The 25,758-nt window shown below is 41.9% G+C and overlaps 1 protein-coding gene across 1 annotated transcript in view; it reads left to right on the top strand.

Moving 5' to 3' along the window:
- The window catches only part of LOC135520876 (kinesin-like protein KIFC3), a 37,468-nt gene that overhangs the window by 547 nt on the left and 11,163 nt on the right, over positions 1 to 25,758 (top strand). Inside the window, exons 2-7 of the mRNA XM_064946688.1 lie at positions 1,382 to 1,487; positions 1,991 to 2,163; positions 3,688 to 3,949; positions 14,191 to 14,366; positions 17,959 to 18,024; positions 25,267 to 25,404. Of these exons, the coding sequence (XP_064802760.1) occupies positions 1,382 to 1,487; positions 1,991 to 2,163; positions 3,688 to 3,949; positions 14,191 to 14,366; positions 17,959 to 18,024; positions 25,267 to 25,404 (921 nt within the window). The remainder of the gene's footprint in view (positions 1 to 1,381; positions 1,488 to 1,990; positions 2,164 to 3,687; positions 3,950 to 14,190; positions 14,367 to 17,958; positions 18,025 to 25,266; positions 25,405 to 25,758) is intronic.

Genomic DNA, 25,758 nt, shown 5'->3' with positions numbered 1-25,758 from the left:
GTAGAGTCTAGTAACAGTGTTTATCTACAGCCCTCAGTAGAGTCTAGTAACAGGGTTTATCTACAGCCCTCAGTAGAGTCTAGTAACAGGGTTTATCTACAGCCCTCAGTAGAGTCTAGTAACAGGGTTTAACTACAGCCCTCAGTAGAGTCTAGTAACAGTGTTTATCTACAGCCCTCAGTAGAGTCTAGTAACAGGGTTTATCTACTTCCCTCAGTAGAGTCTAGTAACAGGGTTTAACTACAGCCCTCAGTAGAGTCTAGTAACAGGGTTTATCTACAGCCCTCAGTAGAGTCTAGTAACAGGGTTTATCTACAGCCCTCAGTAGAGTCTAGTAACAGGGTTTATCTACAGCCCTCAGTAGAGTCTAGTAACAGTGTTTATCTATAGCCCTCAGTAGAGTCTAGTAACAGGGTTTATTTACTTCCCTCAGTAGAGTCTAGTAACAGGGTTTATCTACAGCCCTCAGTAGAGTCTAGTAACAGGGTTTAACTACAGCCCTCAGTAGAGTCTAGTAAAAGGGTTTATCTACAGCCCTCAGTAGAGTCTAGTAACAGGGTTTATCTACAGCCCTCAGTAGAGTCTAGTAACAGGGTTTATCTACAGACCTCAGTAGAGTCTAGTAACAGGGTTTATCTACAGCCCTCAGTAGAGTCTAGTAACAGGGTTTATCTACAGCCCTCAGTAGAGTCTAGTAACAGGGTTTATCTACAGCCCTCAGTAGAGTCTAGTAACAGGGTTTATCTACAGCCCTCAGTAGAGTCTAGTAACAGGGTTTATCTACAGCCCTCAGTAGAGTCTAGTAACAGGGTTTATCTACAGACCTCAGTAGAGTCTAGTAACAGGGTTTATCTACAGCCCTCAGTAGAGTCTAGTAACAGGGTTTATCTACAGCCCTCAGTAGAGTCTAGTAACAGGGTTTATCTACAGACCTCAGTAGAGTCTAGTAACAGGGTTTATCTACAGCCCTCAGTAGAGTCTAGTAACAGGGTTTATCTACAGCCCCACGCGGTTCCTTTGTCTTGTCATCAGAGGATGGTAACCATCAGCAGGACAGCCAATCCCATGACAGCAGGGAAACTGTATAGATACTGAGCTATTTCTGTAAGTCTACTGTCTGGGGGATATGTTACTGCTAGTCTCACAGACGTACATCTGAAATGCTATTTTATGTCGGTAGAGAGAGATGTTCATGCTGTCATACATGTTGTGTGGGTTTATTGTATATGGTGAACAGCATCTGGGCTGGCAGTGTCATTGCAGGCTGGCAGTGTGTACATGTGTGTGTCGTGTCTGTGTTGGAGGTAAACACAGTATTTAGTAACACTAATGTCTATTTCTGCTCTCTGCCATCCCCCTGTCTGTCTGTTGCTGTGATCAGGAGCCAGGACGTGTTTCCATGGAAACAAGGAGCAGGAGGATAAAAGGCCACACCCCCAGGAAGGAGAGGAAGAAAAGGGGGCGTGGCAGCAGGTTGAGTGACTCCAGTGAGTGGATGCTTTATGACAACAATGTCTATAAATAGAAGCATCTGTAACACTGGTTAAATACTTAACTACTGTACTTACTACTGACAGATATCAGTCAGTTATGAACAAATTCTTATTTACAATGATGGCCTACTCCGGCCAAACCTGGACGACGCTGGGCCAATTGTACGCCGCCCTATGGGACTCCCAATCACAGCCGGATGTGATACAGCCTGGATTTGAGCCAAGGACTGTAGTGATGCCTCTTGCACTGAGATGCAGTGCCTTAGACCGCTGTGCCACTCAGGAGCCCAATAGCTACAATAGAATAGGAATAACAGGAATGATAATAGCTACTGTTTTGATGTGGTATATCTCTCATGGTGATTTATGGTGATTTCTCATGGTGATTTCTCATGGTGAATTATGGTGATTTCTCATGGTGATTTATGGTGATTTCTCATAGTGATTGATCATAGGAATTCATGCCCTTATTAAAATGCTGTTTTATTTTCTTCAAGGCAGTAGCAGTGACAGTGACGGCCTGTCCCTGAGTGACGAAGATGATGATGATGGTGGAGGTGGTGAAGTGCCCGATATCCCAGCATGCACTCCTCTGGGTGCCTTCCTGTCCTTTAAACAAGAGAAGGAGAAAAGGAGGGAGGTCCAGGTGCAGCTGGAGACGGCAGGAAAGGTAGGCTTCACCACAAACACCTTGGCATCCTATTTCCCTAGAGGCCCTGGTCAAAGGTAGTGCTTTCTATAGGGTCTCATTTACACAATACTACTGCTGCTTCTAGTTGTAGCCATGACCTTCTTAGACCTGATGCTGTATTTAAACTTCCTGCTGGTTTAGTTGTAGCCATGACCTTCTTAGAACTGATGCTGTATCTAAACTTCCTGCTGGTTTAGTTGTAGCCATGACCTTCTTAGAACTGATGCTGTATCTAAACTTCCTGCTGGTTTAGTTGTAGCCATGACCTTCTTAGAACTGATGCATTATCTAAACTTCCTGCTGGTTTAGTTGTAGCCATGACCTTCTTAGAACTGATGCATTATCTAAACTTCCTGCTGGTTTAGTTGTAGCCATGACCTTCTTAGACCTGATGCTGTATCTAAACTTCCTGCTGGTTTAGTTGTAGCCATGACCTTCTTAGACCTGATGCTGTATCTAAACTTCCTGCTGGTTTAGTTGTAGCCATGACCTTCTTAGAACTGATGCATTATCTAAACTTCCTGCTGGTTTAGTTGTAGCCATGACCTTCTTAGAACTGATGCATTATCTAAACTTCCTGCTGGTTTAGTTGTAGCCATGACCTTCTTAGACCTGATGCTGTATCTAAACTTCCTGCTGGTTTAGTTGTAGCCATGACCTTCTTAGAACTGATGCATTATCTAAACTTCCTGCTGGTTTAGTTGTAGCCATGACCTTCTTAGACCTGATGCTGTATCTAAACTTCCTGCTGGTTTAGTTGTAGCCATGACCTTCTTAGAACTGATGCATTATCTAAACTTCCTGCTGGTTTAGTTGTAGCCATGACCTTCTTAGAACTGATGCATTATCTAAACTTCCTGCTGGTTTAGTTGTAGCCATGACCTTCTTAGAACTGAGGCATTATCTAAACTTCCTGCTGGTTTAGTTGTAGCCATGACCTTCTTAGAACTGATGCATTATCTAAACTTCCTGCTGGTTTAGTTGTAGCCATGACCTTCTTAGAACTGATGCATTATCTAAACTTCCTGCTGGTTTAGTTGTAGGCATGACCTTCTTAGACCTGATGCTGTATCTAAACTTCCTGCTGGTTTAGTTGTAGCCATGACCTTCTTAGAACTGATGCATTATCTAAACTTCCTGCTGGTTTAGTTGTAGCCATGACCTTCTTAGAACTGATGCATTATCTAAACTTCCTGCTGGTTTAGTTGTAGCCATGACCTTCTTAGAACTGAGGCATTATCTAAACTTCCTGCTGGTTTAGTTGTAGCCATGACCTTCTTAGAACTGATGCATTATCTAAACTTCCTGTTGCTTCTAGTTGTAGCCATGACCTTCTTAGAACTGAGGCATTATCTAAACTTCCTGCTGGTTTAGTTGTGGGAGTCTCCCTTGGTTAAGTACACATAGACAGTAGTTCACGCAATAATTACTACAGTTTCTTGCTTCAAGCCTTGGCCTTGTTAAATGAAATCCATCTAAACCCACATTTCCTCCCTGGTCCAGTTGATGTCTGAGTCTCCCTTGGTGACGGTGATGTCCCACTTGCTGAGTTTTCTGGAGCAGTACTCCCACCTCCAGCAGCTGCAGCAGCAGGCTGATCAGTACCGGGTCCAGCTGAAGAGGCACCGGGCCCAGCACCGCCGTCAGATGAAGACCCTGAGGACATCGTACCGTCAGAGGCTGAGAGATAAGAACAGCGTCATCGACAGCCTGGAGGAGGTCATCACCACCCAGCAATACACACCGAGCACCCCGGGGAGCGACGGTGAGACAGGGGAGGGAGGGAAGGAGGGGGGGTACAAGGAATTAGGGGGAAAAGGGAGGATATAAGTCAAGCGGAGGGGAGGAGGGGAGGAGAGGAGGTGAGACAAGAGGAGAGAGAGAGAATGGGTTTATGAGGGGGTTGGAGGGAGGTATTAACATGGTGTGAAGTGGGAGGAGGTGGGGGGATTACATTTCAAGGGGGTTTGAGTCCAGGATCAGAGGAAGAGAAGGAACGACAGAGTGAGAGAGGTGGAGCAGGGGATGGAGGTGTTAGGTGTGGGGATTACATTTCAAGGGGGTTTGAGTCCAGGATCAGCGGAAGAGAAGGAACGACAGAGTGAGAGAGGTGGAGCAGGGGATGGAGGTGTTGGGTGTAGGGAGACGATGGAAAGGAAGTGGAAGACAGAGGAGAAGAAAATGGAAGGAGTCCTTTTAAGGAGATTTATGGTAAAATGTCATAATTGGGGAGGGAGGGAGGGAGGGAGGGAGGGAGGGAGGGAGGGAGGGAGGGAGGGAGGGAGGGAGGGGAGGGAGGGAGGGAGGGAGGGAGGGAGGGAGGGTATATTCCAGTCTGTACTACAGAGAAAAGAAGACAGGCTACACCTGACTGAGATATTGACTATTTATTTAGTGCTTGTATGAAAAAACACAGTGGATGGTTATAATGTCTTGCATCACTTGTAGAGAGTGGCTGTGGAAACTCAGGTATTTACTTTCACTGTAGAGAGACAAGGGAGGAGACAGTGCTAGTCATAGAGAGTACATGTTTATTGTTTATTTCATTTTTGTATATTATCTACCTCACTTGCTTTGGCAATGTTAACACATGTTTCCCATGCTAATAAAGCCCCTTGAATTGAATTGAATTGAAAGCAGAGGGGTAACATTCCCATAGGGCCCTGGTCAACAGTGCTCTATAATAGGTTTCCCTTTGGGACGTAGAATAGGGCAGAGAGTTTGGGGGAAAGACAATCTATTCCACAAGGTTCAGGCTTCTTAGAAGAGGGCTGTTGGTGTAAATCAAGTTGGAATTAGGGATGAGGAATGACATCAGACTGTAGTTGTGTCACAAATGGAACCCTATTCCAAAGATAGTGGCCTTTGGCTGGTCAAAGTAATGCACTATGTAGAGAATAGGATGACGTTTGGGATGCAGACGAACTGACCTCAAAGCCACGGATGGTGTTGAGGGATCTGCTCTCCTTTAGATTTAATCAGACAGCCCTCCCTCACACTTATCAACCTATCAGTGTGTGTGTGTGTGTGTGTGTGTGTGTGTGTGTGTGTGTGTGTGTGTGTGTGTGTGTGTGTGTGTGTGTGTGTGTGTGTGTGTGTGTGTGTGTGTGTGTGTGTGTGTGTGTGTGTGTGTGTGTGTGTGTGTGTGTGTGTGTGTGTGTATGGTCGCGAGCGCACGTCTGTAGCATATATGCCCACGCTTGTGTGTGTGGCTGTATGTGTATAATATCATGAATGTTCTGTAATGTGTGTGTTGGTTGTATGTGTGACAGTAATGTCGGCACCCAAAATCAAATCAGCTCCTCATTTGAGTGTTTAGGATGTCATGACAGATTGGTGTGACAGTGACAGTGGGCTCTGCATAGTAAGTGATCCCTCCTCTCTCCTAATACAGTATACTCCTCTCTGACTAGTACAGCATAACCCTGGAGAAACATGCCACTTGATGAACCAAAACGAGGTTCTCTCTGCTCTGCAGCAGAATGTGTGGCTTTCCTAAGTGGGAGACCTCAGGCATCACTTCCTCTCATTACGCGTCAAACAGAGTTAGATAAAGAGATGGATGTATGGTACTATGGTACGTGGCCAGGGAATCAGTTGTTATAACCTATCCTTGTGAGTGTCAGACAGAGTTAGATAAAGAGATAGATGTATGGTACTATGGTACTTGGCCAGGGAATCAGCTGTTATAACCTATCCCTGTGAGTGTCAGACAGAGTTAGATAAAGAGATGGATGTATGGTACTATGGTACTATGGTACTTGGCCAGGGAATCAGTTGTTATAACCTATCCCTGTGAGTGTTAGACAGAGTTAGATAAAGATATGGATGTATGGTACTATGGTACTTGGCCAGGGAATCAGTTGTTATAACCTATCCCTGTGAGTGTTAGACAGAGTTAGATAAAGAGATGGATGTATGTATGGTACAATGGTACTTGGCCAGGGAATCAGTTATATCATGAATAAACTATCCCTGTGAGTGCTGCTTTCTCTTCCCTCCACTGCACTTACATACCAGCCTCCATCACATGCTAGATGCTAGACATCCACGTGTACGTGTCAGATATAAATAGCCCTGGGACAGGGATGGGAGGGGGGCACTTCCCACACCTCCCAGTGTTATGATCCTGGTGCAGGAAAGGTTGCTTGGTTGTTCTGCAGGTCTGAGACGCCTGCCTCTCTGAGGTGTTGTCAACAGCCACTGTGTGAGCATCCCACTCCCAAATGGCAACCTATTCCCTTTATATAGTGCAATACTTTTAACCAGACCCATGGGGTAATAGGGTAACATTTGGTCAGAGCCCTGGGGGTAATAGGGTAACATTTGGTCAGAGCCCTGGGGGGAATCGGGTAACATTTGACCAGAGCCCTGGGGGTAATAGGGTAACATATGACCAGAGCCCTGGGGGTAATAGGGTAACATTTGACCAGGGCCCTGGGGGGAATAGGGTAACATTTGACCAGGGCCCTGGGGGGAATAGGGTAACATTTGACCAGGGCCCTGGGGGGAATAGGGTAACATTTGGTCAGAGCCCTGGGGGAATAGGGTAACATTTGACCAGGGCCCTGGGGGGAATAGGGTAACATTTGGTCAGAGCCCTGGGGGAATAGGGTAACATTTGACCAGGGCCCTGGGGGGAATCGGGTAACATTTGGTCAGAGCCCTGGGGGGAATAGGGTAACATTTGACCAGAGCCCTGGGGGAATAGGGTAACATTTGACCAGAGCCCTGGGGGAATAGGGTAACATTTGACCAGAGCCCTGGGGGAATAGGGTAACATTTGACCAGGGCCCTGGGGGGAATAGGGTAACATTTGGTCAGAGCCCTGGGGTAATAGGGTAACATTTGACCAGAGCCCTGGGGGTAATAGGGTAACATTTGACCAGAGCCCTGGGGTAATAGGGTAACATTTGACCAGAGCCCTGGGGGGAATAGGGTAACATTTGGTCAGAGCCCTGGGGGTAATAGGGTAACATATGACCAGGGCCCTGGGGGTAATAGGGTAACATTTGACCAGGGCCCTGGGGGTAATAGGGTAACATTTGACCAGAGCCCTGGGGGGAATAGGGTAACATTTGGTCAGAGCCCTGGGGGGAATCGGGTAACATTTGGTGAGAGCCCTGGGGGTAATAGGGTAACATTTGGTCAGAGCCCTGGGGGGAATAGGGTAACATTTGACCAGAGCCCTGGGGGTAATTAGGGTAACATATGACCAGGGCCCTGGGGGGAATAGGGTAACATTTGGTCAGAGCCCTGGGGGAATCGGGTAACATTTGACCAGAGCCCTGGGGGTAATAGGGTAACATTTGACCAGAGCCCTGGGGGGAATCGGGTAACATTTGGTCAGAGCCCTGGGGTAATAGGGGCTCCTGAGTGGTACAGTGGTCTAAGGCACTGCATCTCAGTGCTAGAGGCATCACTACAGACCCTGGTTCAAATCCAGGCTGTATCACAACCAGCTGTGATTGGGAGTTCCATAGGGCGGTGCACAATTGACCCAGCATCGTCCGGTTTTGGCGGGGGTAGGCCGTCGTTGTATATAAGAATTTGTTCTGAAGTGACCTGCCTAGTTAAATAAAGGTTAAATTAATAGGAAAATATTTGTGATGCAGGCTGTGTGTCCTGGTGGAGGAAAGGAAAGGCTTTCTGGTTGTTTCTGTGATCGGTGTTTTCTGCAGGCTGGTCAGAGCGGAAAAGTAGTGGTGTATAGTACTGAAGTAAAAATACTTTAAAGTACTACTTAAGTTGTTTTGGTGGGTATCTGTACTATACTTTACTATTTATATATACTTTACTATTTATATATACTTTACTATTTATATATACTTTACCATTTATATATACTTTACTATTTATATATACTTTGCTATTTATATATACTTTACTATTTATATATACTTTACTATTTATATATACTTTACTATTTATATATACTTTACCATTTATATATACTTTACTATTTATATATACTTTACTATTTATATATACTTTACTATTTATATATACTTTACTATTTATATATACTTTACTATTTTCTTTTACTCCACTACATTCCTAAAGAAAAGAATGTGCTTTCTAATCCATACATTTTCCCTGACACCCAAAAGTTCTCGTTACATTTAAAATGCTCAGGCAGGACAGGAAAATGGTCCAATTCACGCACTTATCAAGAGAACATCCCTGGTCATCCTACTGCCTCTGATCTAGCGGATTAAATTCTTCATTTGTAAATGATGAGTGTTGCAGTGTACCCCTGGCTATCCGTAAATTTAAAAAACAAGAAAAGTGTGCCGTCTGGTTTGCTTAATATAAGGAATTTTACATTATTTCTACATTTACATTTACTTTTGATACTTAACTATATTTAAAACCAAATACTTTTAGACTTTTACTCAAGTAGTATTTTACTGGGTGACTGTCACTTTTACTAGAGTCATTTTCTATGAAGTTATCTTTACTTTTATGACAGGTATGACAATTGGGCGCTCTGCCTCTCTGAAGGGATGTCAACAACAGCTACTGTAGTGTGTTGTTCTGTTCTCCTGCGTTGGTTGGTTTTTGTAGACGGTGTTCTATCCCTTCTAATGACACGTGTTCCGATGATGATCTACACGGTGTGAGTTGGGAGATTCTCCACAATCACCCGTCATTCATACCCAAAGACTCTCCATGATGTTATAAATGTGCATGTTGTGTAAAGCTGAAACACATTCCACATTTCTCTTAGCGTTAGTTGTTTATCATGTAGCTCGTCTACAACGCAGTGTTTATAAACTCTCCCTGTGATAATGTTGCTTTACTCTACTTAGACATTGTTAAATAGTCTGCTCGTTGAGACATTTAACATGGGTCATTTAATATGTACCCAAACTTCATTTAGCATGTGAGGTAAAAGGCAGGTTTAACTAGCAGGCTGATGCCATTACTTCCACCCGAGTGGAAAACATTAAACGCCTGTATTCCCCCCCATCACATTTTCCCAGGATCACGTGTCTGCATCTGCCCTTGAGTTAAACATCCAGCATCTCCTCTGGCTATGTAGACCCCCCCCCATCTCCTCTGGCTATGTAGACCCCCCCCCCCCCATCTCCTCTGGCTATGTAGACCCCCCCCCTCTCCTCTGGCTATGTAGACCCCCCCTATCCTCTGGCTATGTAGACCCCCCCCCCATCTCCTCTGGCTATGTAGGACCCCCCCCCATCTCCTCTGGCTATGTAGACCCCCCTCTCCTCTGGCTTTGTAGACCCCCACCCCCTCTCCTCTGGCTATGTGAACCCCCACCCCCCATCTCCTACGGCTATGTAGACCCCCCTCTCCTCTGGCTATGTAGACAACACACCCCCTCTCCTCTGGCTATGTAGACCCCCCTCCCTCTCCTCTGGCTATGTAGACCCCCACCCCCCTCTCCTCTGGCTATGTAGACCCCCCTCTCCTCTGGCTATGTAGACCCCCACCCCCTCTCCTCTGGCTATGTAGACCCCCACCCCCTCTCCTCTGGCTATGTAGACCCCCACCCCCTCTCCTCTGGCTATGTAGACCCCCACCCCCCTTTCCTCTGGCTATGTAGACCCCCCTCCTCTGGCTATGTAGACCCCCACCCCCCTCTCCTCTGGCTATGTAGACCCCCCTCTCCTCTGGCTATGTAGACCCCCACCCCTCTCCTCTGGCTATGTAGACCCCCACCCCCCTCTCCTCTGGCTATGTAGACCCCCCTCTCCTTTGGCTATGTAGACCCCCCCTCCTCTGGCTATGTAGACCCCCCCCCCTCTCCTCTGGCTATGTAGACCCCCACCCCCTCTCCTCATCCTCCCCTGTCTCCCTCCAATCACCACCTCTCCCCACCTCCTAAAACAGTGACACGGCACAGCAGAGCTGACAGAGGCTGCGTGGCTGCGTGGTTCAACCAGAGGCTGCGTGGTTGATTAGTGTAGAGAACAGGAAAGAGAAACAGAAACAGTCCTGGCAGAGACAGAACACCATCAATCATGCAGGAGGAGGAAACTGATTAAAACATCTACTGGGCACCATGTTCTGAGAGGGTTGCACCCTATTCCCTTTCTAGTGCACTACTTTTGACCAGGACCCTAAAGTACTGTAGCTCTGGTTAAAAGTAGTGCACTAGAAAGAGGATAGGGTGCCATCTGGGACACAGGACTGGTCTCACTTGCTTTGCCTGAACTTTATAAAGGTTGTAGACTAAAGGCAGGGCTTGTGAGTGAGGACCATACACCTTCACTTTGTGCATTAGATGTGACTACTGTGCGATGACTATGTGACTACTGTATGACTACTATGTGACTAAAATGTGACGACCCTGTGACTACTGTCTGACTACTGAGTAACTAGCATGTCACTGCTGTATGAACTACTGTGTGACTGTTGAGTGACTGCTATGTGACTACTATCTGACTACTTTACTGTGTGACTACTGTATGACTACTGAGTAACTACCATGTCACTGAGTGACTGCTGAATGACTGCTATGTGACTACTGTCTGACTACTGAGTAACTACCAAGTCACTGCTATGTGACTACTGAGTGACTGCTGTCTGACTACTATGTTACTACTGTCTGACTACTATGTGACTACTGTCTGACTACTATGACTACTATGTGACTACTATCTGACTACTCTACTGTGTGACTACTGTCTGACTACTGTATGACCACTGAGTAACTACCATGTCACTCCTATGTGTCTACTGTGTGACTACCGTCTGACTACTGTCTGACTACTATGTGACTACTATCCGACTACTCTACTGTGTGACTACTGTCTGACTACTGTATGACTACTGAGTAACTACCATGTCACTGGTATGTGATTACTGTCTGACTACTATGTGACTACTGTCTGACTACTATGACTACTGTGTGACCAGTATGACTACTATGTGACTACTGTGTGACTAATATGACTACTGTGTGACTACTATGACTACTGTGACTATGGTGTGACTACTATGACTACTGTGTGACTACTATGACTACTGTGTGACTACTATGATGGCTGTGTGACTACTATGATGGCTGTGTGACTACTATGACGGCTGTGTGACTACTATGACTACTGTGTGACTACTATGATGGCTGTGTGACTACTATGATGGCTGTGTGCCTACTATGATGGCTGTGTGACTACTATGATGGCTGTGTGACTACTATGACTACTGTGTGACTACTATGACTACTGTGTGACTACTATGAAGGCTGTGTGACTACTATGACTACCGGGTGACTACTATGATGGCTGTGTGACTACTATGACTGCTGTGTGACTACTATGACTACTATGTGACTACTATGACTACTGTGTGACTACTATGATGGCTGTGTGACTACTATGACTACTGTGTGACTACTATGATGGCTGTGTGACTACTATGACTACTGTGTGACTACTATGATGGCTGTGTGACTACTATGACTACTGTGTGACTACTATGATGGCTGTGTGACTACTATGACTACAGTGTTACTACTATGACTACGGTGTGACTACTATGATGGCTGTGTGACTACTATGACTACTGTGTGACTACTATGATGGCTGTGTGACTACTATGACTACTGTGTGACTACTATGATGGCTGTGTGACTACTATGACTACAGTGTTACTACTATGACTACGGTGTGACTACTATGATGGCTGTGTGACTACTATGACTACTGTGTGACTACTACAATGGCTGTGTAACTACTATGACTACTGTGTGACTACTATGATGGCTGTGTGACTACTATGACTACTGTGTGACTACTATGACTACAGTGTGACTACTATGACTACGGTGTGACTGCTATGATGGCTGTGTGACTACTATGACTACTGTGTGACTACTATGATGGCTGTGTGACTACTATGACTACTGTGTGACTACTATGATGGCTGTGTGACTACTATGACTGCAGAGTTACTACTATGACTACGGTGTGACTACTATGATGGCTGTGTGACTACTATGACTACTGTGTGACTACTATGATGGCTGTGTGACTACTATGACTACTGTGTGACTACTATGATGGCTGTGTAACTACTATGACTATTGTGTGACTACTATGATGGCTGTGTGACTACTATGACTACTGTGTGACTACTATGATGGCTTTGTGACTACTATGACTACAGTGTTACTACTATGACTACGGTGTGACTACTATGATTGCTGTGTGACTACTATGACTACTGTGTGACTACTACGATGGCTGTGTAACTACTATGACTACTATGTGACTACTATGATGGCTGTGTGACTACTATGACTACTGTGTGACTACTATGATGGCTGTGTAACTACTATGACTATTGTGTGACTACTATGATGGCTGTGTGACTACTATGACTACTGTGTGACTACTATGATGGCTGTGTGACTACTATGACTACAGTGTTACTACTATGACTACGGTGTGACTACTATGATGGCTGTGTGACTACTATGACTACTGTGTGACTACTATGACTACAGTGTGCCTACTTTCACTACAGTGTGACTGCTATGATGGCTGTGTGACTACTATGACTACTGTGTGACTACTATGATGGCTGTGTGACTACTATGACTACAGTGTGACTACTATGACTACGGTGTGACTACTATGATGGCTGTGTGACTACTATGACTACTGTGTGACTACTATGATGGCTGTGTAACTACTATGACTACTGTGTAACTACTATGATGGCTGTGTGACTACTATGATGGCTGTGTGACTACTATGTATGTGTACATTGTGTGTGTGATTACTATACTGTGCTTTAAGTGCACAATGAGTTTAATTAAGGTCAGGTAATAGTGATGTTGATACATTGTATTTCTACATGATGATAGTGGTGATAATGGTGATAGTGGTGATGATGATAGTGGTGATGATAATAGTGGTGATAGGAGTGATAGTGGTAATGGTGATAGTGGAGATGATAACAGGGGTGATAGTGGTGATAGTGGTGATGGTGATAGTGGTGATGATAATAGTGATGATAGTGGTGATGATAATAGTGTTGAAAGGAATGATAGTGGTGATGAGGATAGTGATGATGATAATAGTGGTGATAGGAGTGATAGTGGTGATAGTGGTGATGATAATAGTGGTGATAGGAGTGATAGTGGTAATGGTGATAGTGATGATGATAATAGTGGTGATAAGAGTGATAGTAGTAATGGTGATAGTGGTGATAGTGGTAATGATGATAGTGGTGATAGTGGTAAAGGTGATAGTGGTGATGATGATAGTGGTGATAAGAGTGATAGTGGTAATGGTGATAGTGGTGATGATAATAGGGGTGATAGTGGTGATAGTGGTGATGATAATAGCGGTGATAGGAGTGATAATGGTGATAGTGGCGATGATGATAATGGTGATAGTGGTAATGGTGATAGGGGTGATGATGATAGTGGTGATATTGGTAATGGTGATAGTGGTGATGATAATGGTGGGGATAGTGGTGACAGTGGTAATGGTGATAGTAGTAATGATAATAGTGGTGATAGTGGTGATGATAATAGTGGTGATAGTGGTGATGATAATAGTGGTGATAGTGGTAATGGCGATAGTGGTGATAGTGGTGATGATAATAGTGGTGATAGTGGTGATGATAATAGTGGTGATAGTGGTGATGATAATAGTGGTGATAGTGGTGATGATAATAGTGGTGATAGGAGTGATAGTGGTAATGGTGATAGTGGTGATAGTGGTAATGGTGATAGTGGTGATAGTGAGGGATAGAGGCGATAGTGGTGATGATGATAGTGGTGATAGTGATGATGGTGGTGATAATAATGTTGATAAGGATGGTGGTGATGATGATAATATTGGCAATAGTGATGATGATGATGATGATGATGATGATGATGATGATGATGATGAAAGTGGGTGATGCTAATGTTGATGCTGATGTTGATGATGGTGGTGATGATGATGGTAATACTGCTGCTGATGATAATGAGTATAATAACAAAGATGTCTGTCATAATCCTAGAGTATTGTCTGCCTTTAGGTGAGTGTGGTGCTGATGTCCCTGGTGCCGGGGCAGGGCTTCACAGGCTGGTAGAGTCTTTGTATGGACTACAGGGTGAGAAGAGCCAGCTGAGGGGAGAACTACGGCTGCTGCACTCCCAACTGGAGCAGAGAGAACAGGACCGACACTCACGAGTACAGGTCTTCCAACATCAGGTACAGTCCATCACACATACATATGCATACACAAATGTAAACATGCATGCACACCGAGAGAGAGAAAGAGAGCGAGAGAGCGAGAGAGAGAGAGAGAGTGAGAGAGAGAGAGAGAGAGAGAGAGAGAGCAGGAGAGAGCGAGAGAGAGAGAGAAGGGGGAGAGAGAGAGAGAGAGAGAGAGAGAGAGAGAGAGAGAGAGAAAAGTACAGGCTCAGTGATCACAGCCTTGCCATTGAGAAGGGTAGACACAGGGAAACCTGTCTCCCTGTAGAGGAAAGACTGTGTATCCACTGCACAGCAGCAGAACCTGAGACAGAGCTGTATTTCCTGACAAAATGTTAAAAATATAAAACAATTAGAGTGTCATTTCCCCAAGGTTTCAAAAACCTCTCTGATGAGAGTATACTACCCGTCCTGTTGGTGGAGGATGCAGAGAGCTGTGGGTTGGCAACACACTACATTGCTGCCTGCCATAAGATGAGGGACAGTGTCTGACAGACCAATCAACCTGCACATGTCCTCTACTGTATGCTTATTGTTATTGTTCAATGTATGGTTATTTTGACCCTTGGTTATTGTTGCTACTGTTGTCTTGTTGACAATTATGATTCTTATTATTTTAATATTGTAAATATCCAAAGTAAGCTTTGGCAATATGTCTATTGTTACGTCATGCCAATAAAGCAAATTGAATTGAATTGAATTGAGAGAGAGAAAGATATAGAGGAGAGAGAGAGAGAGAGAGAGAGAAAGAATGAGAGAGAAAGATATAGAGGAGAGAGAGAGAAAGAATGAGAGAGAAAGATATAGAGGAGAGAGAGAGAGAGAGAGAGAGAGAGAGAGAGAGAGAAAGAATGAGAGAGAAATATGTAGAGGAGAGAGAGAGAGAGAGAGAGAGAGAGAGAGAGAGAGAGAGAGAGAGAGAGAGAGAGAAAAAGAATGAGAGAAAGATATAGAGGAGAGAGAGAGAGAGAGAGAGAGAGAGAGAGAGAGAGAGAGAAAAAGAATGAGAGAGGAAGATGTAGAGGAGAGAGAGAGAGAGAGAGAGAGAGAGAGAGAGAGAGAGAGAGAGAAAGAATGAGAGAGAAAGATATAGAGGAGAGAGAGAGAGGGAAAGAGAGAGAGAGAGAGAGAGAGAGACAGAGAGAGAGAGAGACGTTGTGTTAGCTAATCCAAGTTTATCATTTTAAAAGGCTATTTGATCATTAGAAAGCCCTTTTTGCAATTATGTTAGCACATCTGAAGACTGTTGTTCTGCTTAAAGAAGCAATAAAACCGGCCTTCTTTAGACGAGTTTAGTATCTGGAGCATCAGCATTTGTGGGTTCGATTACAGCCTCAAAATGGCCAGAAACAAATAACTTTCTTCTGAAACTCGTCAGTCTATTCTTGTTCTGAGAAATGAAGGCTATTCCATGCGAGAAATTGCCAAGAAACTGAAGATCTCGTACAATGCTGTGTACTACTCCCTTCACAGAACAGCGCAAACTGACTCTAACCAGAATAGAATAAGGAGTGGGAGACCCTGAGTGGTTTCTAACCTCTCTGGTAACTGAGTTAGGATGCTTGTATCTTTTGTAGTGACTGGGTGTATTGATACACCATCCAAAATGTAATTAATAACTTCATCATGCTCAAAGGGACATGTATGGAGTAAAAAGTACATTATTTTCTTTTGGAATGTAGTGAAGTAAAAGTAAAAGTTGTCAACAATATAAATAGCAAAGTAAAGTACAGATACCACAAAAAAAACTACTTAAGTAATACTTTAAAGTATTTTCACTTAAATACTTTAAACCACTGCATTTCAGCTTTTCATGTTTTATTAATATGTAAAAACTTTTAAAAACATCATTACGTTTAACACTATGGGGTATTGTGACACAAAATCTGGATTTAACCCATTTTAACTTCAGGCTGTAACACAACAAAATGTAGAAAAAGTCAATAGGTTTGAAAAAGTTTCTGAGGGCACTAGATATGCCACATATATGTTGGAATATACAATAATGGACCGTTTTCATATATGTGACAAATATTTCTGCCTTATATCCACATATATGTGCATATATACATAATACTTATATGCTCCTATATATGTAACACATTTAGTATTCAAATGTTTATTGCATATATGTCCCTTATCTGATACAATCCATCTGAACAATATGTGTTAACATACATGTTACAGGAGCATTATTTCAGTGATACTTGTAGTCATGGTAATAAAACAAAACAAACGACACGAAACACATCATTTAATCCTATTCATCGCTTCTCAATTCAGACATTTGACTGTTTTAATTGAATATACAAATCAATCATTGCAAATAGGGCATTAAATGGTCAAGGATTTCTTACTAAACTGAATATGATAAGCTTTAGTAATTGTGTTTATGAGCCCAAGCGCTTCCCAGGTGCAACAAAGGGACAAGTGGGAAATGGCTTAAGGGACAGCAAACTTTGTTACACCTTATAGTCAGTCAGATGGTTCCTTACCCTGGAAGTCGTCTATGGGCCAGGATCAACTGTAATCCATGTAATCCATCCATACTGTAACTGTAGTCCATGTAATCCATCCATACTGTAACTGTAATCCATGTAATCCATCCATATTGTAACTGTAGTCCATGTAATCCATCCATACTGTAACTGTAGTCCATGTAATCCATCCATACTGTAACTGTAATCCATCCATACTGTAACTGTAATCCATCCATACTGTAACTGTAATCCATGTAATCCATCCGTACTGTAACTGTAATCCATCCATACTGTAACTGTAATCCATCCATACTGTAACTGTAATCCATGTAATCCATCCATACTGTAACTGTAATCCATCCATACTGTAACTGTAATCCATCCATACTGTAACTGTAATCCATGTAATCCATCCATACTGTAACTGTAATCCATCCATACTGTAACTGTAATCCATGTAATCCATCCGTACTGTAACTGTAATCCATCCATACTGTAACTGTAATCCATGTAATCCATCCATACTGTAATTGTAATCCATCCATACTGTAACTGTAATCCATCCATACTGTAACTGTAATCCATCCATACTGTAACTGTATTCCATGGTTCAGAGTGGTTTAAACAGCCATTATTAACTTGAGAGGATTTGGCCACAAACACTGAACTTTGTCTAATTGCCATCATCAGCCCCCATAGTTGTTTTGTCAGCCATCTGACTATAAGGTGTAATAGTTAACATCTTCAATTTATTGAATTTAAATTGGCCCTAACCCTGTTATGAGGTGTTCATGTTTAAAGGGATAATGAGAGATTTAGAGATGTAGGTCTTTTTTCTACTTCCCCAGAGACAGGTGACCTCATGAATACCATTTGTATGTTTCTGCGTGCAGTTTGGAGATGATTGAAGTTAGCGTGCCATGAGTCATAATTCATATTCTTTTAAAAACATTATGACAGTACCCGCACACTGTCAAATGCACATTTCCAATCGATGAACAAAAAAAAACTTTTTCAGCATCCAAACCGTCCTTTTGAATCCCATCTTCTTCCCTTTAAGCTTCTTGTACAAGACTACAGACGACATACTTCCCCTGTTTCCTCCCCAGATCGACGAACTGAAGAGCTGCATCGAGGAGCGGGAGGAGGAGCTGTCCAGACTAAGAACGGACTCTGTAAGCATTCAAGACAATCGGTTCCATTTGTTATCAGCAAAACTGCCGCGGTACATGTTTACACTGCTGCTGTAGTCAGAGACAAAATGGTGTAGTGTGAAAATTCCTGTGGTGTGTCAGCATTGAGGTATCTTTCAATGGCTTGGTTTTAAACCTATAGGGAAATCATACTGGTTAGGCAACAAACAGGCAATATTGTGGGACCGGTATTGACAGGTAGAACCTGTTCGTCATGCTTTAGTGTGATATAACCTGTTCAGCATGCTTTAGTGTGATATAACCTGTTCGTCATGCTTTAGTGTGATATAACCTGTTCATCATGCTTTAGTGTGATATAACCTGTTCAGCATGCTTTAGTGTGATATAACCTGTTCAGCATGCTTTAGTGTGATATAACCTGTTCAGCATGCTTTAATGTGATATAACCTGTTCGTCATGCTTTAGTGTGATATAACCTGTTCATCATATAACCTGTTCGTCATGCTTTAGTGTGATATAACCTGTTCAGCATGCTTTAGTGTGATATAACCTGTTCATCATGCTTTAGTGTGATATAACCTGTTCGTCATGCTTTAGTGTGATATAACCTGTTCGTCATGCTTTAGTGTGATATAACCTGTTCGTCATGCTTTAGTGTGATATAACCTGTTCAGCATGCTTTAGTGTGATATAACCTGTTCATCATATAACCTGTTCGTCATGCTTTAGTGTGATATAACCTGTTCAGCATGCTTTAGTGTGATATAACCTGTTCAGCATGCTTTAGTGTGATATAACCTGTTCGTCATGCTTTAGTGTGATATAACCTGTTCGTCATGCTTTAGTGTGATATAACCTGTTCATCATATAACCTGTTCGTCATGCTTTAGTGTGATATAACCTGTTCAGCATGCTTTAGTGTGATATAACCTGTTCATCATGCTTTAGTGTGATATAACCTGTTCGTCATGCTTTAGTGTGATATAACCTGTTCGTCATGCTTTAGTGTGATATAACCTGCTCGTCATGCTTTAGCGTGATATAACCTGTTCAGCATGCTTTAGTGTGATATAACCTGTTCATCATGCTTTAGTGTGATATAACCTGTTCAGCATTCTTTAGTGTGATATAACCTGTTCGCCATGCTTTAGTGTGATATAACCTGTTCGTCATGCTTTAGTGTGATATAACCTGTTCATCATATAACCTGTTCGTCATGCTTTAGTGTGATATAACCTGTTCAGCATGCTTTAGTGTGATATAACCTGTTCATCATGCTTTAGTGTGATATAACCTGTTCGTCATGCTTTAGTGTGATATAACCTGTTCGTCATGCTTTAGTGTGATATAACCTGTTCAGCATGCTTTAGTGTGATATAACCTGTTCATCATATAACCTGATCGTCATGCTTTAGTGTGATATAACTTGTTCAGCATGCTTTCATGTGATATAACCTGTTCGTCATGCTTTAGTGTGATATAACCTGTTCGTCATGCTTTAGTGTGATATAACCTGTTCGTCATGCTTTAGTGTGATATAACCTGTTCGTCATGCTTTAGTGTGATATAACCTGTTCGTCATGCTTTAGTGTGATATAACCTGTTCGTCATGCTTTAGTGTGATATAACCTGATCATCATGCTTTAGTGTGATATAACCTGTTCAGCATGCTTTCATGTGATATAACCTGTTCGTCATGCTTTAGTGTGATATAACCTGTTCGTCATGCTTTAGTGTGATATAACCTGTTCGTCATGCTTTAGTGTGATATAACCTGTTCGTCAGGTTTAGTGTGATATAACCTGTTCGTTATGCTTTAGTGTGATATAACCTGTTCGTCATGCTTTAGTGTGATATAACCTGATCGTCATGCTTTGGTGTGATATAACCTGTTCGTCATGCTTTAGTGTGATATAACCTGTTCGTTATGCTTTAGTGTGATATAACCTGTTCGTCATGCTTTAGTGTGATATAACCTGATCGTCATGCTTTAGTGTGATATAACCTGATCGTCATGCTTTAGTGTGATATAACCTGTTCGTCATGCTTTAGTGTGATATAACCTGTTCGTCATGCTTTAGTGTGATATAACCTGTTCGTCATGCTTTAGTGTGATATAACCTGTTCGTCATGCTTTAGTGTGATATAACCTGTTCAGCATGCTTTAGTGTGATATAACCTGTTCAGCATGCTTTAGTGTGATATAACCTGTTCAGCATGCTTTAGTGTGATATAACCTGTTCAGCATGCTTTAGTGTGATATAACCTGTTCAGCATGCTTTAGTGTGATATAACCTGTTCAGCATGCTTTAGTGTGATATAACCTGTTCGTCATGCTTTAGTGTGATATAACCTGTTCATCATATAACCTGTTCATCATGCTTTAGTGTGATATAACCTGTTCAGCATGCTTTAGTGTGATATAACCTGTTCATCATGCTTTAGTGTGATATAACCTGTTCGTCATGCTTTAGTGTGATATAACCTGTTCGTCATGCTTTAGTGTGATATAACCTGTTCGTCATGCTTTAGTGTGATATAACCTGTTCAGCATGCTTTAGTGTGATATAACCTGTTCATCATATAACCTGTTCGTCATGCTTTAGTGTGATATAACCTGTTCAGCATGCTTTAGTGTGATATAACCTGTTCGTCATGCTTTAGTGTGATATAACCTGTTCGTCATGCTTTAATGTGATATAACCTGTTCATCATATAACCTGTTCGTCATGCTTTAGTGTGATATAACCTGTTCAGCATGCTTTAGTGCGATATAACCTGTTCATCATGCTTTAGTGTGATATAACCTGTTCGTCATGCTTTAGTGTGATATAACCTGTTCGTCATGCTTTAGTGTGATATAACCTGTTCAGCATGCTTTAGTGTGATATAACCTGTTCATCATATAACCTGATCGTCATGCTTTAGTGTGATATAACCTGTTCGTCATGCTTTAGTGTGATATAACCTGTTCGTCATGCTTTAGTGTGATATAACCTGTTCGTCATGCTTTAGTGTGATATAACCTGTTCGTCATGCTTTAGTGTGATATAACCTGTTCGTCATGCTTTAGTGTGATATAACCTGTTCGTCATGCTTTAGTGTGATATAACCTGTTCGTCATGCTTTAGTGTGATATAACCTGATCGTCATGCTTTAGTGTGATATAACCTGTTCAGCATGCTTTCATGTGATATAACCTGTTCGTCATGCTTTAGTGTGATATAACCTGTTCGTCATGCTTTAGTGTGATATAACCTGTTCATCATGCTTTAGTGTGATATAACCTGTTCGTCATGCTTTAGTGTGATATAACCTGTTTGTTATGCTTTAGTGTGATATAACCTGTTCGTCATGCTTTAGTGTGATATAACCTGATCGTCATGCTTTGGTGTGATATAACCTGTTCGTCATGCTTTAGTGTGATATAACCTGTTCGTTATGCTTTAGTGTGATATAACCTGTTCGTCATGCTTTAGTGTGATATAACCTGATCGTCATGCTTTAGTGTGATATAACCTGATCGTCATGCTTTAGTGTGATATAACCTGTTCGTCATGCTTTAGTGTGATATAACCTGTTCGTCATGCTTTAGTGTGATATAACCTGTTCGTTATGCTTTAGTGTGATATAACCTGTTCGTCATGCTTTAGTGTGATATAACCTGATCGTCATGCTTTAGTGTGATATAACCTGTTCAGCATGCTTTCATGTGATATAACCTGTTCGTCATGCTTTAGTGTGATATAACCTGTTCGTCATGCTTTAGTGTGATATAACCTGTTCAGCATGCTTTAGTGTGATATAACCTGTTCATCATATAACCTGATCGTCATGCTTTAGTGTGATATAACCTGTTCGTCATGCTTTAGTGTGATATAACCTGTTCGTCATGCTTTAGTGTGATATAACCTGTTCAGCATGCTTTAGTGTGATATAACCTGTTCATCATATAACCTGATCGTCATGCTTTAGTGTGATATAACCTGTTCGTCATGCTTTAGTGTGATATAACCTGTTCGTCATGCTTTAGTGTGATATAACCTGTTCGTCATGCTTTAGTGTGATATAACCTGTTCGTCATGCTTTAGTGTGATATAACCTGTTCGTCATGCTTTAGTGTGATATAACCTGTTCGTCATGCTTTAGTGTGATATAACCTGTTCGTCATGCTTTAGTGTGATATAACCTGATCGTCATGCTTTAGTGTGATATAACCTGTTCAGCATGCTTTCATGTGATATAACCTGTTCGTCATGCTTTAGTGTGATATAACCTGTTCGTCATGCTTTAGTGTGATATAACCTGTTCATCATGCTTTAGTGTGATATAACCTGTTCGTCATGCTTTAGTGTGATATAACCTGTTTGTTATGCTTTAGTGTGATATAACCTGTTCGTCATGCTTTAGTGTGATATAACCTGATCGTCATGCTTTGGTGTGATATAACCTGTTCGTCATGCTTTAGTGTGATATAACCTGTTCGTTATGCTTTAGTGTGATATAACCTGTTCGTCATGCTTTAGTGTGATATAACCTGATCGTCATGCTTTAGTGTGATATAACCTGATCGTCATGCTTTAGTGTGATATAACCTGTTCGTCATGCTTTAGTGTGATATAACCTGTTCGTCATGCTTTAGTGTGATATAACCTGTTCGTTATGCTTTAGTGTGATATAACCTGTTCGTCATGCTTTAGTGTGATATAACCTGATCGTCATGCTTTAGTGTGATATAACCTGTTCAGCATGCTTTCATGTGATATAACCTGTTCGTCATGCTTTAGTGTGATATAACCTGTTCGTCATGCTTTAGTGTGATATAACCTGTTCATCATGCTTTAGTGTGATATAACCTGTTCGTCATGCTTTAGTGTGATATAACCTGTTCGTTATGCTTTAGTGTGATATAACCTGTTCAGCATGCTTTAGTGTGATATAACCTGTTCGTCATGCTTTAGTGTGATATAACCTGTTCGTCATGCTTTAGTGTGATATAACCTGTTCGTCATGCTTTAGTGTGATATAACCTGTTCGTCATGCTTTAGTGTGATATAACCTGTTCGTCATGCTTTAGTGTGATATAACCTGTTCAGCATGCTTTAGTGTGATATAACCTGTTCGTCATGCTTTAGTGTGATATAACGTGATCGTCATGCTTTAGTGTGATATAACCTGTTCAGCATGCTTTCATGTGATATAACCTGTTCGTCATGCTTTAGTGTGATATAACCTGTTCGTCATGCTTTAGTGTGATATAACCTGTTCGTCATGCTTTAGTGTGATATAACCTGTTCGTCATGCTTTAGTGTGATATAACCTGTTCGTCATGCTTTAGTGTGATATAACCTGTTCGTCATGCTTTAGTGTGATATAACCTGTCCGTCATGCTTTAGTGTGATATAACCTGTTCGTCATGCTTTAGTGTGATATAACCTGTTCGTCATGCTTTAGTGTGATATAACCTGTTCGTCATGCTTTAGTGTGATATAACCTGTTCGTCATGCTTTAGTGTGATATAACCTGCTCGTCATGCTTTAGTGTGATATAACCTGTTCGTCATGCTTTAGTGTGATATAACCTGTTCAGCATGCTTTAGTGTGATATAACCTGTTCATCATATAACCTGATCGTCATGCTTTAGTGTGATATAACCTGTTCGTCATGCTTTAGTGTGATATAACCTGTTCGTCATGCTTTAGTGTGATATAACCTGTTCGTCATGCTTTAGTGTGATATAACCTGTTCGTCATGCTTTAGTGTGATATAACCTGTTCGTCATGCTTTAGTGTGATATAACCTGTTCGTCATGCTTTAGTGTGATATAACCTGTTCGTCATGCTTTAGTGTGATATAACCTGATCGTCATGCTTTAGTGTGATATAACCTGTTCAGCATGCTTTCATGTGATATAACCTGTTCGTCATGCTTTAGTGTGATATAACCTGTTCGTCATGCTTTAGTGTGATATAACCTGTTCATCATGCTTTAGTGTGATATAACCTGTTCGTCATGCTTTAGTGTGATATAACCTGTTTGTTATGCTTTAGTGTGATATAACCTGTTCGTCATGCTTTAGTGTGATATAACCTGATCGTCATGCTTTGGTGTGATATAACCTGTTCGTCATGCTTTAGTGTGATATAACCTGTTCGTTATGCTTTAGTGTGATATAACCTGTTCGTCATGCTTTAGTGTGATATAACCTGATCGTCATGCTTTAGTGTGATATAACCTGATCGTCATGCTTTAGTGTGATATAACCTGTTCGTCATGCTTTAGTGTGATATAACCTGTTCGTCATGCTTTAGTGTGATATAACCTGTTCGTTATGCTTTAGTGTGATATAACCTGTTCGTCATGCTTTAGTGTGATATAACCTGATCGTCATGCTTTAGTGTGATATAACCTGTTCAGCATGCTTTCATGTGATATAACCTGTTCGTCATGCTTTAGTGTGATATAACCTGTTCGTCATGCTTTAGTGTGATATAACCTGTTCATCATGCTTTAGTGTGATATAACCTGTTCGTCATGCTTTAGTGTGATATAACCTGTTCGTTATGCTTTAGTGTGATATAACCTGTTCAGCATGCTTTAGTGTGATATAACCTGTTCGTCATGCTTTAGTGTGATATAACCTGTTCGTCATGCTTTAGTGTGATATAACCTGTTCGTCATGCTTTAGTGTGATATAACCTGTTCGTCATGCTTTAGTGTGATATAACCTGTTCGTCATGCTTTAGTGTGATATAACCTGTTCAGCATGCTTTAGTGTGATATAACCTGTTCGTCATGCTTTAGTGTGATATAACGTGATCGTCATGCTTTAGTGTGATATAACCTGTTCAGCATGCTTTCATGTGATATAACCTGTTCGTCATGCTTTAGTGTGATATAACCTGTTCGTCATGCTTTAGTGTGATATAACCTGTTCGTCATGCTTTAGTGTGATATAACCTGTTCGTCATGCTTTAGTGTGATATAACCTGTTCGTCATGCTTTAGTGTGATATAACCTGTTCGTCATGCTTTAGTGTGATATAACCTGTCCGTCATGCTTTAGTGTGATATAACCTGTTCGTCATGCTTTAGTGTGATATAACCTGTTCGTCATGCTTTAGTGTGATATAACCTGTTCGTCATGCTTTAGTGTGATATAACCTGTTCGTCATGCTTTAGTGTGATATAACCTGCTCGTCATGCTTTAGTGTGATATAACCTGTTCGTCATGCTTACTGTAATCCATTGCGTTCCTCCTCAGGGAGCCACAGACTCTGAGAAGCGGGTTGTCTGTCTGTCAGCGGAGAACGAGAGTCTGAAACAGAGTCTGACTGTCACCCAGGGCCTCCTGCAGCAGCTCTCTGTCATCCCCTCCCAGTCCAGCTCTGTACTCATCAAGGTGAGAAGCAGGTTAAGTCCCAAACGGCACCCTAGTCCCTATACAATAACCACAAATATTGAATTTTAAGCTGTTTGAAGCTGAAAAAGCATAAAAATTTAACTTAAGAACGGGACACATAGAAATAGCACACATAGAACAGATCTACCATTTATTAGACTTGCTTTCGATGAGAATGACAGATCTATAACACATTTATATGTGAATATTGTCTTGCTCTGTGTCTCCCCCTGTAGGAGAATGTTCTCAATTCAATTCAATTCAAGGGCTTTATTGGCATGGGAAACATGTGTTAACATTGCCAAAGCAAGTGAGGTAGATAATATATAAAGTGAAATAAACAATAAAAATTAA

The sequence above is a fragment of the Oncorhynchus masou genome, chromosome 29 (assembly GCF_036934945.1).
Source record: "Oncorhynchus masou masou isolate Uvic2021 chromosome 29, UVic_Omas_1.1, whole genome shotgun sequence".
In the NCBI taxonomy this organism is placed as follows: domain Eukaryota; kingdom Metazoa; phylum Chordata; class Actinopteri; order Salmoniformes; family Salmonidae; genus Oncorhynchus; species Oncorhynchus masou.
Note: the sequence above shows the minus strand (reverse complement) of the source record. Positions and strands in the feature narration are given on the sequence as shown.